General features: G+C 38.5%; 1 protein-coding gene across 2 annotated transcripts in view; it reads left to right on the forward strand.

Moving 5' to 3' along the window:
• The window catches only part of mfsd1 (major facilitator superfamily domain containing 1), a 51,163-nt gene extending 35,192 nt beyond the window's left edge, over positions 1-15,971 (forward strand). Inside the window, exons 16-17 of one of the 2 annotated variants that reach the window (XM_034168280.1) lie at positions 1,277-1,279; positions 2,444-3,048. In XM_034168280.1, coding sequence (XP_034024171.1) covers positions 1,277-1,279; position 2,444 — 4 coding nt within the window. In that variant the 3' untranslated portion in view covers positions 2,445-3,048. Of the gene's footprint in view, positions 1-1,276; positions 1,280-2,443; positions 3,049-15,527; positions 15,634-15,872 lie in introns of those variants that run through there. The other variant, XM_034168279.1, reaches the window with a different exon arrangement.
• Positions 15,972-16,785: the final 814 nt, after the last annotated feature.

Below are 16,785 nucleotides of genomic sequence, written 5' to 3' on the forward strand. Positions count from 1 at the left end.
TTTTTCTTCTGTTCGGATCTGAAGGGAACCTGTACATCTTGAGCCCCTTGTTGTCTATTGGTGCATCCAAATGCACAGCAACCCAGCATTTTCAGTGAATAAATAAGTAAAATAGAGGGATTTACATGCAGACAGCATATTTTGGCCCCAAAATGGCACCACAGGTTTTTATTTTATTTTATTTATTTATTTATTTTGGCTCATCATGTCACTACTCTCTGAATAAAGGCACTCCAGTCATGAAACCCCCTCCCCCCACCACCACCACCACCATTACCAAGACATGTTGCTGCTTATTAGTTCCCAACATAAATGCTAATTTATCTCCAAACAATCCAAATGGGAGACAAATGATGGACACAACATATGTGTCTGGGGAAGGCGTGGTGCATAGTCACACGACTGAAAAGCCACCGAAAGCCATCTGAAAGCCGTCCTGTGAGACCAACACGGAGGTGCTTTTGTCCGCGCCATGAGCGGCTCCGTGGCGCATCCCTCCGCTTCTCTTTCCATGACAAAAACTCCTGTAACAGTGGAATGTGCCGAAAAAGTGCTGATGTCCACATCTTCTGCCATTTCTGTGGAAGTCAGACGACGTCCCGGATCAACAAAGCCTTCACTTTGGAAATGATCTGGTTGTTTCAGCGGGGTTTCAGCCTGTCGATTGGCACTCGGAGTGCGCCGCGCTCTCAGATGCTGTGGGCGGTCTTTAAACCGGCTGGAACACTCCTTAATCTGTGTAATCCCCATAAAATCGTCCCTGAAAGCCATCTGAATTTTCCGAATGGTGTCCACCTGGAGGTCTCTCACAGTTTCTGGAAAAATTTGATGCAGCAAAGCTCCAAATCGTTCAGACATTTTATTCGCAATAAAAATCCAACGAGAGGGGTGGACCACTGCTCACACAAAGCCTGCTCACAGGCGAATGACGCAACCGACATGCATGAAAAAAAACTCACACATGCGCACGAAGGTTCAAGCTTGGCTGATGCAATCACACGTGATTGCATCAGCCATATGGTTTTTGGAAAAAATAAAAAGGTAGGATAGTTTTCTAACAGACATCGTACACTGCAATTGGACAGGACATTTTATCCCATGTAAGCGAAAATCTGTTGGACAAAATCTGGTATATACAGTGTTTATTACAAGGAAAATCATACAAAAAAGACTTGCAAACAGGGTAAAGTGAAATGCTACAATTAATAAGCCACACTGTGTCATAAATTTCTAATAAATTATTAAAATTCTTCCCTCCCTGAAGTACAACATCTAGATGGTAAAGGATCTTGACAATCCTATAACATTCTCTCCTCATCAGATAGATATGTTGCTGTGGCAACAATCAAACAGCTGTTTTGAAGAAATCCAGGATCATGCCAAATTGGCAATTTATTCCAGCAAAAATAGTAATCCATGGGACTGGCAAATGGTATACTAATGAATGTTTTCCACTCCTGCAGTGGTAAAAAGATTTGCATGACTTGAAAGATGGAATGTACCATTCAATGCAAAGAAGCATTGCTGAATTATACATAAAGTCTTTCAACCAATTAAACATTATTTCCATTGCATGAATGGGAAACATTCATCATTTGTTTTATATTTACATCTAAATAGATCTGCATCATTTTATACTTCTTAAAATTAGACGTTTCTTCAAGGAGCAGGAAGCGGACAGCAGTGGGGCAATGAGCTATTTGGATCTGCCAAGCATTTGACTTTGCCCTGTCTATCTCGGCTTTCAGTGTTTACCAGTCCAGTAAGTATCAGTGAAATTGTGGAGAGCTGGACATGTCCAAACTTGTCCTCTGACACGCCGAAACGCAGGTGTTCCTTTGTCTCGCTTCCAAAGCGAATCGGTCTTTACGCGCAAAGCCTCCGCGCAGCTTTCCATGACAAAATCTCTTGTTAAAAGTGAAATCTGCTGGAAAATGGCTGATGTCCAGCTCTTGTGATAACCAGAGAAAGTGCACACAACAGTCTCATATCCACAGAGCCATCAGCTTAGAAATGGTCCGGTGGCTTGTGCCGTGTTGTCGCAGCTCGGAGCGCGGGGCGCCGAGCGTCCTTAAAGGGGTCCTTAAAGCTGTAGTAACAGACCTTATTCTCTGTGAAGCCCGTAACATTTTCACCGAAAGCCAGATAAATTTTTCGAATGGTTTCCAGGTGCCAGTCTCTAACAGCTTCTGAAAAAATTCTGATGGAAAAAAAGTCCTTTTCATTCCGCCATTTCCAGACAATGAAAATCCGACGAGGGGGCGGGACCACTCCTTCCCAAGGCATGCTCACAGGCGAATGAATAATATTACTCAATAATTAAAATATCTATTTAACTTGATCATTGTGCGCATGTTTAATCTTTGTGCATGTCTGTTATTTGTGTGTTGCTGTGTACAAATACAGACTGATTTCCTGGTCTGATGTAATTGATATTTTCCAGATGATGATGATGATAAGGGAACACACATGGCCCTGGGCTTCAGAGCCAGCAAGCTGCACTGCCCACCCCAAAGCTGTCAGTCAACTGCCATGGGGCGGGACTGCGCTACTGACTCCGCCCAGTGCTGTAATCTGTGCCTCTTCCCACCCCAACTGACTGTCTGGCTGTAATTGTTTTTTAATAGCTGATTATCTGCCAATCAACACCCTGACTAACGATACTGATACTGATCACATACTGACTCTGTATTCTCCGGGACTGACTCTGATAACTCCTGTGTGTCCTGCTGCCAAACTTCAGCATCAACTTTGTTTTGATTAGTTTCATCTCATGATAACAAAAGCAAACTTAATGCTTGGTGTCGTTAAGCACTTTACATGTCTAAATTGATCAGTTGTGGAATAGTACTTCTATCGAGACAAACCATTGATTTCTAATCCAAATTAGCAAACAGTGGAGGTTAGAAATTAAATCATTTTACTTGTCTGAAGAGTCACACAGCAAACCTAAAAAAAAAACTTTACACATTATTGTATAGGAACGAGTAACATCAGCAATTTGTTACCTTGTTCAGCCATTCTTTTTTTTTCTTTTATTATTCCGTATCCTTATCAGTTGTTTACAAACACTCCCTGACTGCACCATGTTACTGAAGGCTTACTTTAATATTTAATATATAAGTTATGAGTTGTTAATCTTCACGTTACTGTACAAATAATAGCTGAAAGGTTAATCTATAGACGGGGGTGCACATAACTGGTACTCACTGCGCTTGTGTGTGCTAAACATCATTGATGCACAGTATTGATGCACAGGATTACATTTCATTACAATCTGTCATTGCTTTCCTCTTATGAAGCAGTTTCCTTGTGTTTTCTGCTGCACATCATTTATTTTTAGCACGCACAAGCACCATGAGTACCAATTATGTGCATGCCTGACTATAGAGTGCCTCTATAATTCTGGGTTTGGCCAAACCATTTCATTAACTTTTAGTTTAGTTGACAAATCATTACAGCTCAAAATGCAAAGGACAGATTTCCGCAAAGCTTTCTGTCGAGGTTGTCCTTTGGTTAAAGAAGAGCTGATGAAATTTTGGGTCAAATTCACAGTGAATTTAAATTGTTTGTCTTGATGTCTTTATTTTCCTTGTGTTACATTATGTCAAGAATATTGACACAACAAATCTCCACATATATCATGCAAAGTTCTGTTGGTCTCAGTTTAAAACACATCTGACAGTTAGTGGATGTATTAAATGTTATTCAGTACTGCACTTTCTAGTTGTTAAAATAGCTTATGTTAAGGGGGCATGATTTGTGATTTGAAAACCTTTCCTGGTCACTTGACATATGTAACTCCTGGCACCATACCTTTTCTAGACCCAGACTGCATTTTTATCAAAAATTGTTCCCATATTTCTTGGTTCTACCTTTTGATCAAGGATTCACATAAAAATGTAATAGCATATACTATGCTAGGCCAAATATGTTTAACTCAAAATCTATTAGTTTGTATCCATGTTTTTGACCTACCCTTGTAGGTAAGGTTTGTCATGAATGATTCTTTAATTTGTGAATAAGCCTTAAAGGAAGTGTCGCACATTATTTAACATCTCTGTTAGTAACACAACATCAAAGTATTTGTGATTGTAAGTCTATCCGTGTACATACAGTCATAATTAGTGGTTGCTTTGCAAGGCAGCAGGTGCATTTCAGAAAATGTCTTACTTGACATTTCTTGGCATGTGACGTACATTTTAGAAAAAGCAGAAACATCCAATGACTGACAGAGTGAAACGAATGCTTGTACGTCCCATAACAAAGCTTCTGAGCTTGTATTCAAAAGTGATGGCTCTGATTTACATGGAATGTACAAAAAAGAGGCAATACACTTCACCCCAAGAGTCTTTTTTTTTTTTTTTTTTTTTTTTTTGCGAGTCTTCAGATTTTGGATCCTAACATGTGCGGACTCTCTGTCGCAGGACGCTATTTTACTCCTGCTGTGAACAAGCATGTGGAATTTCTACAGGCTGCTTGAACACGCAGATGTATTTCTTACATTGGAAAAAGTCAGAATGTTATTTTCAGGAGATAATGGACTTTGTATCTAACGTGCCAGAATCCTAAGAGAACTTTTTGAGGAGCTGATGGTGGAGCTGTCATGGGACATTGTTCTCCTGCTGGCGATCGCACGCCATCTGTGCATAACGACTTCTTTGATAGAGTGGACCTCAACATTATTCTCCAGCTGATGATCGTGAGCGAACCTTATGCAATGATTTCTGTGATGGTGTGGACTTTACATATTTAATCTTGGAAATCATTCTACAAGTGAGTGAGTGCCTTGTCAGTTTTTTCCTTTTGTGTTTTGTTCTCAGGAGAGCTGGTAGGCTTTGTTAATTTTTACTTTGAGAACGTCTGTCAGATTTTGGATCATATTGTGTATGGTGTCTGTTCTCTGTACCAGAGCTACCGCCATGAACGTGCACGCGGAACTGCCAGCTGTTTGTCAGGCTGTCTGATCACACAGATGTACTTCTTAGATTTTTCACAGTTATATCGATGACAACACTTATAAGCATGCACAAAGCTGAGCCTCTAGCAGAGACTGATTTTAACAGGCTGTGTTCATGATGGATGTGCACATGCACTAAGTCTTCTCACAGTGGAAAGTGGCTGCTGCTTTTACGGTACTGCATCAAGAATAACAGTTATCATTTGAAAATGAGTCATCATATCATGACATCACACTTATGTAAACTTTGCAATTAATCTGTGGCTCCATTCTTAACGTTAGCAGCTACATTCCATTCAATCGCACTGTGAGGTTTTCACCAAAGCTGCGTAAATCGGAAACACTCGGAAAAACAAGTACTCATGAGTACTTTGTTTTCAGAAGTCTCCATAGCTGTTTATTATGAATGCCACATACTTTGAAACCTGTCACAGAAGTGTACAATATAGTCCTGGTTTATCATCGGATGGTCACTAACAGCCTAAATCTAAGGTGTTATGATTTCGGTTTGGCATGTCCTTAAGGATGTTGGTACTTTCACTTTTCCAAATCTTTTGAGACTCTGCATTATTAATTTGAGTTCAGAAGTATCCGATAAGCACACAAATTGTTTTGTAGACTTTTTTATTAATCAATCTCGGGATGAACTTGTTGAAAGCATTTCTATAGATCATTCATTGCTTTGAATGCTGCACCAAACATTTATGCAATTGGTTTATGAATATTACCGTACTGGTCTGAATATGATGACCCCAATTATTAGGCAAGTAGGCAATTTTTTTTGGGGGGGGGGACTGTGGGATTTGTGTGTGTGTGTGTGTATATATATATGATGTCAGTCAGATTCCCCTTGGCGGGTCTTTCTGCATCTTATCACCACTTGTGTAATGTTGTGAGCTTGATGCTATAGTCTCAGCACCTTTTGGATGGTTAAATGTCTGAGATGTTCTGAGTGATTTTGTTTTCCTGTCCCAATGAGGGGACAAAGGAAAGTTTAAAATTAAAAAGAAACAATGTTTTGATGGCTACAAACAAACTGAACAAGAAATTATTCTGTAACAGTTATTAGGTGTGGTAGATATTAGTGAAAATTACTACCACAGTATTTTTCACTTTTTGGACGGTGATGTTACATGTTACATTGCAGCATTACTTGTTTGCACTACATCACCCCTTTTAATAATCATGTTTTCTGAACAACAGTTTAATTTTGACTGTCTTCATTTTCCAATCTGCTGCTTCAAAGTTAAAACCTGGATGGATTTTTGTTTTTTTGTTTTTCTTCTTCAGTTGTACAATTAACAAATCTATGGCTGTATTTAATTAACAGTCACTGAGGCTTAAACAAGTGTGCAAGTAGTCCAGAATTCTGCTATTTCACTTAACAGAATCAGAGTATAATAATTTCTATGACTGTTAACGTGTCATGAAAATGAATTTGTAGCCGTTACATCTTAAAAAAAAAAAAAAAAAAAAAGTTTAACAGATGTTTTGAAGGCAGCAGAATATGAAAAAAACAAAAAATTAATTGCTGCACAGACCGCCTCACTCTCTGATCATCACAACATCAGTGCTACGGTGCACCAAAATAATTTATTTCTATATTAATGGATATTTGCCATTGATTTTCTTTTTCTTTTGCATTATTTTTCATTAGAGTCATTGTTTCTGGCTTGGTGCAAATCAGAAAACTGATTTGTCACACTGTCGACTATATCCCACATTCCATACTGTGGTGCATTATCACACTGGAGATGACACTGGTGTTCTGCCTTTGACATGCATGAACCAGCAGCCCCCATTATGTTTTAATGTGTGTTCATGGTCTGACAGAGATGGAAGCAAAAAGCACACAATGTTGTGTGATTCTGCTACTTTCTTCTTTAAGATCAAATCTCTCCTGACAGCAGTCTTTGCAACAAAAATAGACTAACATGGATCCACTGTGGAATTAAACTTGCAGGGGCGCAGCAGCAGCTGTTTTGTGCACATGTCAAAATAGCCATATCATAGCCAAGAGGGGCACATTACTTTCTGTTATTTGGTGCCACCTCCTGCTAGCAGATGTATATGACAAGCAAAAGTCTACACCCTGAATATAAGATGACCATTTCCCCCAGATGGTTAAAAAACAGAACAACAACAAAAAACCTAAAATGTTATACTCAGACCAGTACGGTATTTCAGTATTGTGAAACCTGTGTGGTCACCAGGGTCGAGGCCCTGAGGAAAACAATTACTACCTCCGTGTGATGAAATACCCAGCCCAGTCTCACTTTTTTTTTTTTTTTTTTTTTTTATCCTCCCGTCACGAAATCATTCAGATTGTCGTAAAAGGGTTTTTTTTTTTAACTCACTCTTACTAACACTACTCCTACCCCCAACCTTAACCATACACCCCTCCCCCCCCCACCGCCACTCCCCCAGCTGCACTTTTAATTACGTGAATTACAATGAATTTGTGCTTCCATGATGAAAATTTTGCACTTTTCGTGACAGTATGACAAACCAATAGATTAATGTACATTTTGTGTTGCTGAATCATGACAATCCCTGAGACTGGGTTGGAAATACCAGGGTACATATATTTGTGTTTGAGTTTTAAAAATAAGAATATGCCAGAAACATATTGGGCCTGATTTACTAAAAGTAAGTCCCTTTGGCTGCTCCCTTGTTTGCACTCGGGGTCACCATAGAAAATCTGAGGTGGATCTGCATGTTGAATTGGCACAAATTTTGCACCTGATGCCCTTCCTGATGCAACTGAAATGTAGAACGGGTGGGGTTTGAACTGCGAACTTTCCACACTAGAGTCTATAAAATTGGTGCTAAATTGTGTAAGGAAAACAAAGTTTTGCACATTAGGGTGATGATTGTTTTTTGGATAATTTACTGAGACTGCATTACTAAGTAGTAAATTGGTAGGGGACAGTTGCTTGATGTAGACAGCAATATTTAAATGAGGATTTTTCCAAGCGTTGAAAATTAAGTGAAATCAGCCACTTGCAGCTATGCGTCTTTGTTAGACACAAACTCTACCACATAACTGAATGCTGGAAATTCAAAGAAAAAAGAACTTTTTGCTTCAGACATTAAACTTTGTTACATCCACAGTATTTTATCAAACTGGTGAATAATTATGCTACGTTCTGCCGGTGGAAGGGAGGAGATAGCTTTTTATTTTATTATTATTATTTATTTATTTTTTTAGTGGCCAGTGCATTAGCATGTTCATACTGTGTCCTGTACACAGAGCCATGATGTCCCACACAGACTGTATGTGCATCTGTGTGTGGTTCACCTGTTACACATGGAGACATTTATTTTTAAAGAAAAAATCAAATCAATTTTATTTATATAGCGCCAAATCACAACAAACAGTTGCCCCAAGGTGCTTTATATTGTAAGGCAAAAGCCATACAGTAATTACAGAAAAACCCCAACGGTCAAAACGACCCCCTGTGAGCAAGCACTTGGCGACAGTGGGAAGGAAAAACTCCCTTTTAACAGGAAGAAACCTCCAGCAGAACCAGGCTCAGGGAGGGGCAGTCTTCTGCTGGGACTGGTTGGGGCTGAGGGGAGAGAATGAGGAAAAATACATGCTGTGGAAGAGAGCAGAGATCAATCACTAGTGATTAAATGTAGAGTGGTTCATACAGAGCAAAAAGAGAAAGAAACACTCAGTGCATCATGGGAACCCCCCAGCAGTCTAAGTCTATAGCAGCATAACTAAGGGATGGTTCAGGGTCACCTGATCCAGCCCTAACTATAAGCTTTAGCAAAAAGGAAAGTTTTAAGCCTAATCTTAAAAGTAGAGAGGGTGTCTGTCTCCCTCATCCGAATTGGGAGCTGGTTCCACAGGAGAGGAGCCTGAAAGCTGAAGGCTCTGCCTCCCATTCTACTCTTACAAACCCTAGGAACTACAAGTAAGCCTGCAGTCTGAGAGCGAAGCCCTCTATTGGGGTGATATGGTACTAAGAGGTCCCTAAGATAAGATGGGACCTGATTATTCAAAACCTTATACGTAAGTAGAGGAATTTTAAATTCTATTCTAGAATTAACAGGAAGCCAATGAAGAGAGGCCAATATGGGTGAAATATGCTCTCTCCTTCTAGTCCCCGTCAGTACTCTAGCTGCATCATTTTGAATTAACTGAAGGCTTTTCAGGGAACTTTTAGGACAACCTGATAATAATGAATTACAATAGTCCAGCCTAGAGGAAATAAATGCATGAATTAGTTTTTCAGCATCACTCTGAGACAAGACCTTTCTAATTTTAGAGATATTGCGCAAATGCAAAAAAGCAGTCCTACATATTTGTTTAATATGCACATTGAATGACATATCCTGATCAAAAATGACTCCAAGATTTCTCACAGTATTACTAGAGGTCAGGGTAATGCCATCCAGAGTAAGGATCTGGTTAGACACCATGTTTCTAAGATTTGTGGGGCCAAGTACAATAACTTCAGTTTTATCTGAGTTTAAAAGCAGGAAATTAGAGGTCATCCATGTCTTTATGTCTGTAAGACAATCCTGCAGTTTAGCTAATTGGTGTGTGTCCTCTGGCTTCATGGATAGATAAAGCTGGGTATCATCTGCGTAACAATGAAAATTTAAGCAATGCTGTCTAATAATACTGCCTAAGGGAAGCATGTATAAAGTGAATAAAATTGGTCCTAGCACAGAACCTTGTGGAACTCCATAATTAACTGTAGACTGTAAAGAAGACTCCCTATTTACATGAACAAATTGTAATCTATTAAATAAATATGATTCAAACCACTGCAGCGCAGTGCCTTTCATACCTATGGCATGCTCTAATCTCTGTAATAAAATTTTATGGTCAACAGTATCAAAAGCAGCACTGAGGTCTAACAGGACAAGCACAGAGATGAGTCCACTGTCTGAGGCCATAAGAAGATCATTTGTAACCTTCACTAATGCTGTTTCTGTACTATGATGAATTCTAAAACCTGACTGAAACTCTTCAAATAGACCATTCCTCTGCAGATGATCAGTTAGCTGTTTTACAACTACCCTTTCAAGAATTTTTGAAAGAAAAGGAAGGTTGGAGATTGGCCTATAATTAGTTAAGATAGCTGGGTCAAGTGATGGCTTTTTAAGTAATGGTTTAATTACTGCCACCTTAAAAGCCTGTGGTACATAGCCAACTGATCATATTTAAGATCGAAGCATTAATTAATGGTAGGGCTTCCTTGAGCAGCCTGGTAGGAATGGGGTCTAATAGACATGTTGATGGTTTGGAGGAAGTAACTAATGAAAATAACTCAGACAGAACAATCTGAGAGAAAGAGTTTAACCAAATACCAGCATTACTGAAAGCAGCCAAAGATAACGATATGACTTTGGGATGGTTATGAGTAATTTTTTCTCTAATAGTTAAAATTTTATTAGCAAAGAAAGTCATGAAGTCATTACTAGTTAAAGTTAAAGGAATACTCGGCTCAATAGAGCTCTGACTCTTTGTCAGTCTGGCTACAGTGCTTAAAAGAAACCTGGGGTTGTTCTTATTTTCTTCAATTAGTGATGAGTAGTAAGATGTCCTAGCTTTACGGAGGGCTTTTTTTTATAGAGCAACAGACTCTTTTTCCAGGCTAAGTGAAGATCTTCTAAATTAGTGAGACGCCATTTCCTCTCCAACTTACAGGTTATCTGCTTTAAGCTGTGAGTTTGTGAGTTATACCACGGAGTCAGGCACTTCTGATTTAAGGCTCTCTTTTTCAGAGGAGCTACAGCATCCAAAGTTGTGATCAATGAGGATGTAAAACTATTGAAGAGATAATCTATCTCACTCACAGAGTTTAGGTAGCTACTCTGCACTGTGTTGGTATATGGTATTGGAGAGCATAACAAAGAAGGAATCATATCTTTAAACCTAGTTACAGCGCTTTCCGAAAGACTTCTTCTGTAATGAAACTTATTCCCCACTGCTGGGTAGTCCATTAAAGTAAATGTAAATGTTATTAAGAAATGATCAGACAGAAGGGGGTTTTCAGAGAATACTGTTAAGTCTTCAATTTCCACACCATAAGTCAGAACAAGATCTAAAGTATGGTTAACGTAGTGGGTGGACTCATTTACATTTTGAGCAAAGCCAATTGAGTATAATAATAGATTAAATGCAGTGTTGAGGCTGTCATTCACAGCATCTATATGGATGTTAAAATTGCCCACTATAATTATCTTATCTGAGCTAAGCACTAAGTCAGACAAAAGGTCTGAAAATTCACAGAGAAACTCACAGTAACGACCAGGTGGACGATAACAACAAATAAAACTGGTTTTTGGGACTTCCAATTTGGATGGACAAGACTAAGAGTCAAGCTTTCAAATGAATTAAAGCTCTGTCTGGGTTTTTGATTAATTAATAAGCTGGAGTAAAGTCAAAGTAAAGTTAAATATGACAGATGTTAGATATTTAGTTCTACACGGCCTCTGTTCTTAAACAGTATTCTGGAACAAGCACAATTAGTTGACACTAAGGTTTCAAACTTGCAGAATACAGGCGATCAGTACTTGCTGAGTTTTCTTTTGACCTTGATCAATCATGTTGTGTGAGAAAACCTCACACATTTGCATGTTCCCTATCAGAGTTTTGTGTACTCAGGTGGACAAACCCCAAACTACATATTCATAAAGGCAAGCATGCACAGTGAGCGCTTTTTTTTCGCATTTGACAGTCACTATCCTCATTGTGCACTGTTAGTAACTCAGCATGCGGTTTATTTACTATTGCGGCATTGGTTGTGCACATTTGCACATGCAAATGTTTAGTAAATCAGGCCCACTGACGTTTGCATTTATAACACTGCAGGCTACACTTAAGAGTGCTGTCAAGTGTTAGCTATGAAGCTGTATGACAGCAGCGATGTGAATGCAGTAGGCATGTTGAGATCAAGATGTGCTCAGTCTCGCTGGATGGGGAAAAAAAAAAAGTACGAGCAATTCTGGGAAACAGAACACTCAATTTTGTATTTAAACTGAAAGGGTCATTGTGAAGTGATGCACTTAGAAAAATTTGCAAATCTTTTTGTTGTAAGTACCTTTTCATACTTGATTGTTCAGTGACATAATAAATTCAACACTTGTGTTTTTAAGATGAGAAATCTCTGTTTGTATATCTTGTCACCATTTACACAGTATGTAGGACATTTTAGCCTCATGTATCTGAGTGAGGATGGATGTTTGGGAATGCAATAATTTAATAATACACAGGAGACCCTTTGTAGGTGCTCCCTGTGGAGGCCTTTTGATTTTATGAGTATATGACAGTTGTTTGGTATATATTTGCATAATTATGAAGCTGTTGTGTTTGTCCTTATTAAAGTATGTCATTAAAACATGGGTGCCCACACTTTCAGCTTGCAAGTTACTTTAAAATGACCAAGTCAAAATGATCTACCTGCATTGCAGTTGCTAAACATACTCATCAATTAAACTAAGGCACAGAGTAATACTGACTTAAACATTTTAGTTGTTAAAATTATTATAAGTAGTAATATTAGTAGTACTTAGTAGTATAAAAAAAAGTCTTCAAAAGTAGACGTTTAATCTAGGGTGCCCCCTCCCCAACGCCCTCTGTCTGTCTGGATTCGCCCCTGGTTTGCTGTCTGAGCAGGAGGAATGGATAATGTGTGTATTTATGCAAAAATCACGACCTGATTGACAGGTAAGAAGGTTTGATCAGTGTTTTTTACGTCTTGCAGTCCTCAGAAAGAAGCTTTAGGTGTATTTGAGGGGGAAAGCATTAGTATTTGTTATTAATAGTAGAGAAGCTTGAATGTTCGACTGGACTGGGTTGCTTGACGCAAGGACGTTTCACTTCTAATCGCAGAAGCTTCCTCAGCTAAATTTCTTGCTCTGGTAGTCTGACTTCTGTCTCGACACTTGTAGAGAAGAAGTTTTGTTGTTTGTTGTTGTTAATGTGTCATGGGTCGTTAGCTGTTTTTAGTTTAACAGCAGCGAGGACACACTGAGTAGTTTTAAAGAAAGGTATAAAAATGTCTTTATAAAGCTCACTGCAAGTCACCGGGCTTTGAGACACGAGCTGCTACATGAAAAGCTTGCAGCATCAAATGCTAAAAGTGGGCGGTTCAGCCAAACCCCTGACCGCCCTCTGGCTACAGGCCAGTTTTAATGCCATGTAATCGATCCACACTATCTTTGCGATTGACCAGTCAATTGCAATCGGGCACTACTGCATTGAAAATACATGCTCACCTGATACTTGCACGATAGGTTCCTCCTGGAAAGCTCATGAACTGGTTACACTTTAGGGTTGTTTGGTGTTAATTTATGTATATTAGAGCTTTTTTCTTATGAAGACAACATAGCACAATCCATGATGCCACTTGATATTTATGCCAAAGATGACTATAGATTTTGATATTCACATAGTGTTCACGTCATACTTACACCATCGTTATCTCCTGGGGAAAAAGTGATCCACGTTAACTTTATGATTGTTTGGTGCATGTATATGCATATTAGTTAAGCTGGATTTTTGTTTATCTTCTAAGTTAGAATAATGCATTAATAATACATGGTGTGCATTTCAAACTTATACCTTAGGTTCTGTTTGATAAGATGATCTTAACAGATTGTATGACTTTTTATGCATATATTTTCAATAATAAATAAACTGCAGTGGCACAACAGTGCTTTATGATAGACTTTATATGTACACTGCATGCACATTATTATGACACAACTGAGATGAGTCTGTTCATTAGACTACAAATTTGTTAGATAATATCAGTGCTAATTCCTTATATTATGTTGGTGATCAAGTATTTGCTTTTGTTATTTGATTGGAAGTCTCTGAAATCTGGTTTAAAGTTTAAACATAAGAGTTAAGTTTCACTTCCATCACGCATGTGCAAGTTGTAGATAAGGGATGAGCTCCCCCTGTTTGTGAGAGCCAGTAACATTAGAATTGTGAGACTAAACCACACCCACTGTAATGTCCACATTGTATAAAAGTGTTGTGCGAGCTATGTTTGTGGTCCTTTCACAAGATGGAGTCCGTCTGTGTGGACCCCGGTCTGGTTTCAACATGACTTTCAATAAATTCACAATGAGGAATATAACGTTTTGGTTCTTGGAAAGGGGCAGTATATACATAAAGAACCGGGAGAAATTACATTTGGATAACCCACTTGAACACCCATAACTCCAGAACACATTTTGAGGTTTTCTTTTGCGAAAGTGTGTGTTGTGTTGACAAATACACTGCCTATACTGAACTCACACCACTGGGCTTTTACACATTTTAATTTAATTACGCCATTTCTCCCTTGAACTGAAAACAAATCTCTACAATATGATATAAATTCAATAGAAATATCAAATCAAAAATTATGACAATATGGTACCACATAGTAAATCTAGGCAGTTGTCAAATCTGGATGACCATGCAACAAGGAAACTAGTGAGGGAAGCTACTAAGACACACATGACAACTGAAATAAAAATGTAGGCTTCTGTGGATGTGACTGGTGAGACTGCATCGGGCAAATTTCATGCAAGAGTAAGTGGAGATTTCTGACGTCCGCCAATCTGGATCTGTATCACTTCCAAAATTCAGAGGAGTCTTCCATGGCCTAATAGCTATCTCTGGTGCACATTTGGTGAGAATCCATGTAGTTTTGACGAAATCCTTCAAAGACTATAAAGTCAAAAACAAAAGCACAAAACTTTCACTGTTCAGTATCTCCAGTTGTACACAAATAAATTTAACTGCTTCAGAGGTATTGTCTTGTTGGCTTCCCTCACTACTCTCCTTTTTGCACAGTTACTCTGTTTTTGAGAACTGCTGACTTTGGAGAAATTTACCATAAAGTAACAAACTCACTGTATTTGTTAAAGATTGTTGTAAATAAAGTCCAGTGAGTTGTAAATATCTGAAGAAAATGGGCTGTAAAAGTGATTTATGCAACCCATCACTTTGGCTTTGATGGGTTTATTTGATTATCAAGTTGTCGAGATTTGTTTTCAGTTAGAGTATAAAGAGGATAATTTTAGAAATTTAATGTACCGGTACTGAAGCCCAGTGTCCTTTTTGTTCCTCCCCTGAAATCACGTAAAGAAATTGAAATGTGTAAAAGCCCAAGGGTGTGAATACTCTTTCTAGGCATTGTATAATTAGATTGCAAATATTCATTTATTTTTATAGCTGCCATAGCGTAAGGATACGTTTAGAAAGACACTTCATCTCTGATGTGTCTACGTTGTGTCGACACAGCTGACACTTCCATCTGTTCATCAGCTTTGTGCTGTTTTTAACTTGTGGAATTATCCTTAAAAGTGCCAAGGTTTTGCACAATCCCATATAAACTAGCAAAGCGGGTACAACAACATACTGATTACCGCCACTGAAGTCCCACTGGTACGTTATGTTTGGAGTACAGTAGGTTTTGTTCTGTTTTTAGCCACTTATTTTCCCAGGCTCATGCAAAAGATTGATTATAACACAATGTGTGGAGAGTTGAGCTAATGTTGCTGTTGTGTACAGATGATAAAGATGGTCACATTATCTTTACAGGATTAAGAAACAGGCTAGTAAGATGACAGACGGTGAACTTGCTAGACTCAAACCCATGTCTGCTTTTGGCTTACGCAACCGTTACCTCTCCAGGCTCGGCGCACAGGTTTGTGCACACACACATCACCATTTATGAACTGACTGCACAATTAGACACAATTCAAACACAAATCTATTCATTAATCCATTCAGCTTCTAATCTGGAGACTGGCAATACGTTTTGGTTTGGTTTTGCGGAGCCCGGAGGTTTGTTATGCCGCATAATTAAACACGAGTAACTGTTCTATGCAGACTGTAAGCCTTTATTCTTGTCCTCTTTGCTTAATTTGTCTCTTCTGCTGTCAGCTCCCAGACCACTGCTCCACCCATCTGTCATCCCTGGCCTACAGGAGCGTTCTGAAATGATGGCCCTCGTGCAGCTGGCTCATGCTGCAATACTGCGGCTCCGCACAAACACAACCAAGTGTCCTCCTTATAACTGTTGCATTCTCAAGCAATACCTCTGAGGTGTGTGTGTGTATATATATATATATATATATATATATAATGTATGTGTATGTATAATGTATGTATGTATGTATGTACACTCAGGCCTACTGTTATCTTGTGTATGTACACCGTTAACCAATTGCTTTGCTGATGTTTTTTTTTTTGTTTTGTTTTGTGTTTGTTTGTTTGGCCTCAGACATGAGGGTATAGTGCCTTAAGTGTTAATAAAACTACATCATGGAGCCCATAGTCTGGAGCACATATCAAGTCAGTATTTACAATCCCTGACTTCATTACTTTTAATTTTTGAGATTTTCTTGAATAAATGCATATATATATGTACTAAGATCAACCGTTAACTTGTGTTTGTAGACCACTAACCAATTTCTTTGCTGATGTGGTCTTTTGTTTTTTTGTTGTTGTTTTTTTTACTTTTTTTTTATTCGTTTGGTTTTTGTTTTTTGGGGGGGCTCCAACATGAGGGTATTGTGCCATAAGTGTTACATAAAACTACATCATGGAGCAGAGATCAAATCGGAACAAGTCAGTATTTACAAATTCCTGACTTCATTACTTTTAATTTTTGAGATTTTCTTGAATAAATGTTGCAGACATTTATTCTCATCAGGTATCATTATGACAAGATGAATGTACACATTTTTAAATGTATTTAAAATAAAACTGAAAAGCTTTTTTAAAAACAGCCGTTTTTTGCTTTGTCTTGTGACATGCTGAACTGTTTCTTTCAATCATTCCTTAAGTGTGGAAT

The sequence above is a fragment of the Thalassophryne amazonica genome, chromosome 4, assembly GCF_902500255.1.
Source record: "Thalassophryne amazonica chromosome 4, fThaAma1.1, whole genome shotgun sequence".
Lineage (NCBI taxonomy): Eukaryota > Metazoa > Chordata > Actinopteri > Batrachoidiformes > Batrachoididae > Thalassophryne > Thalassophryne amazonica.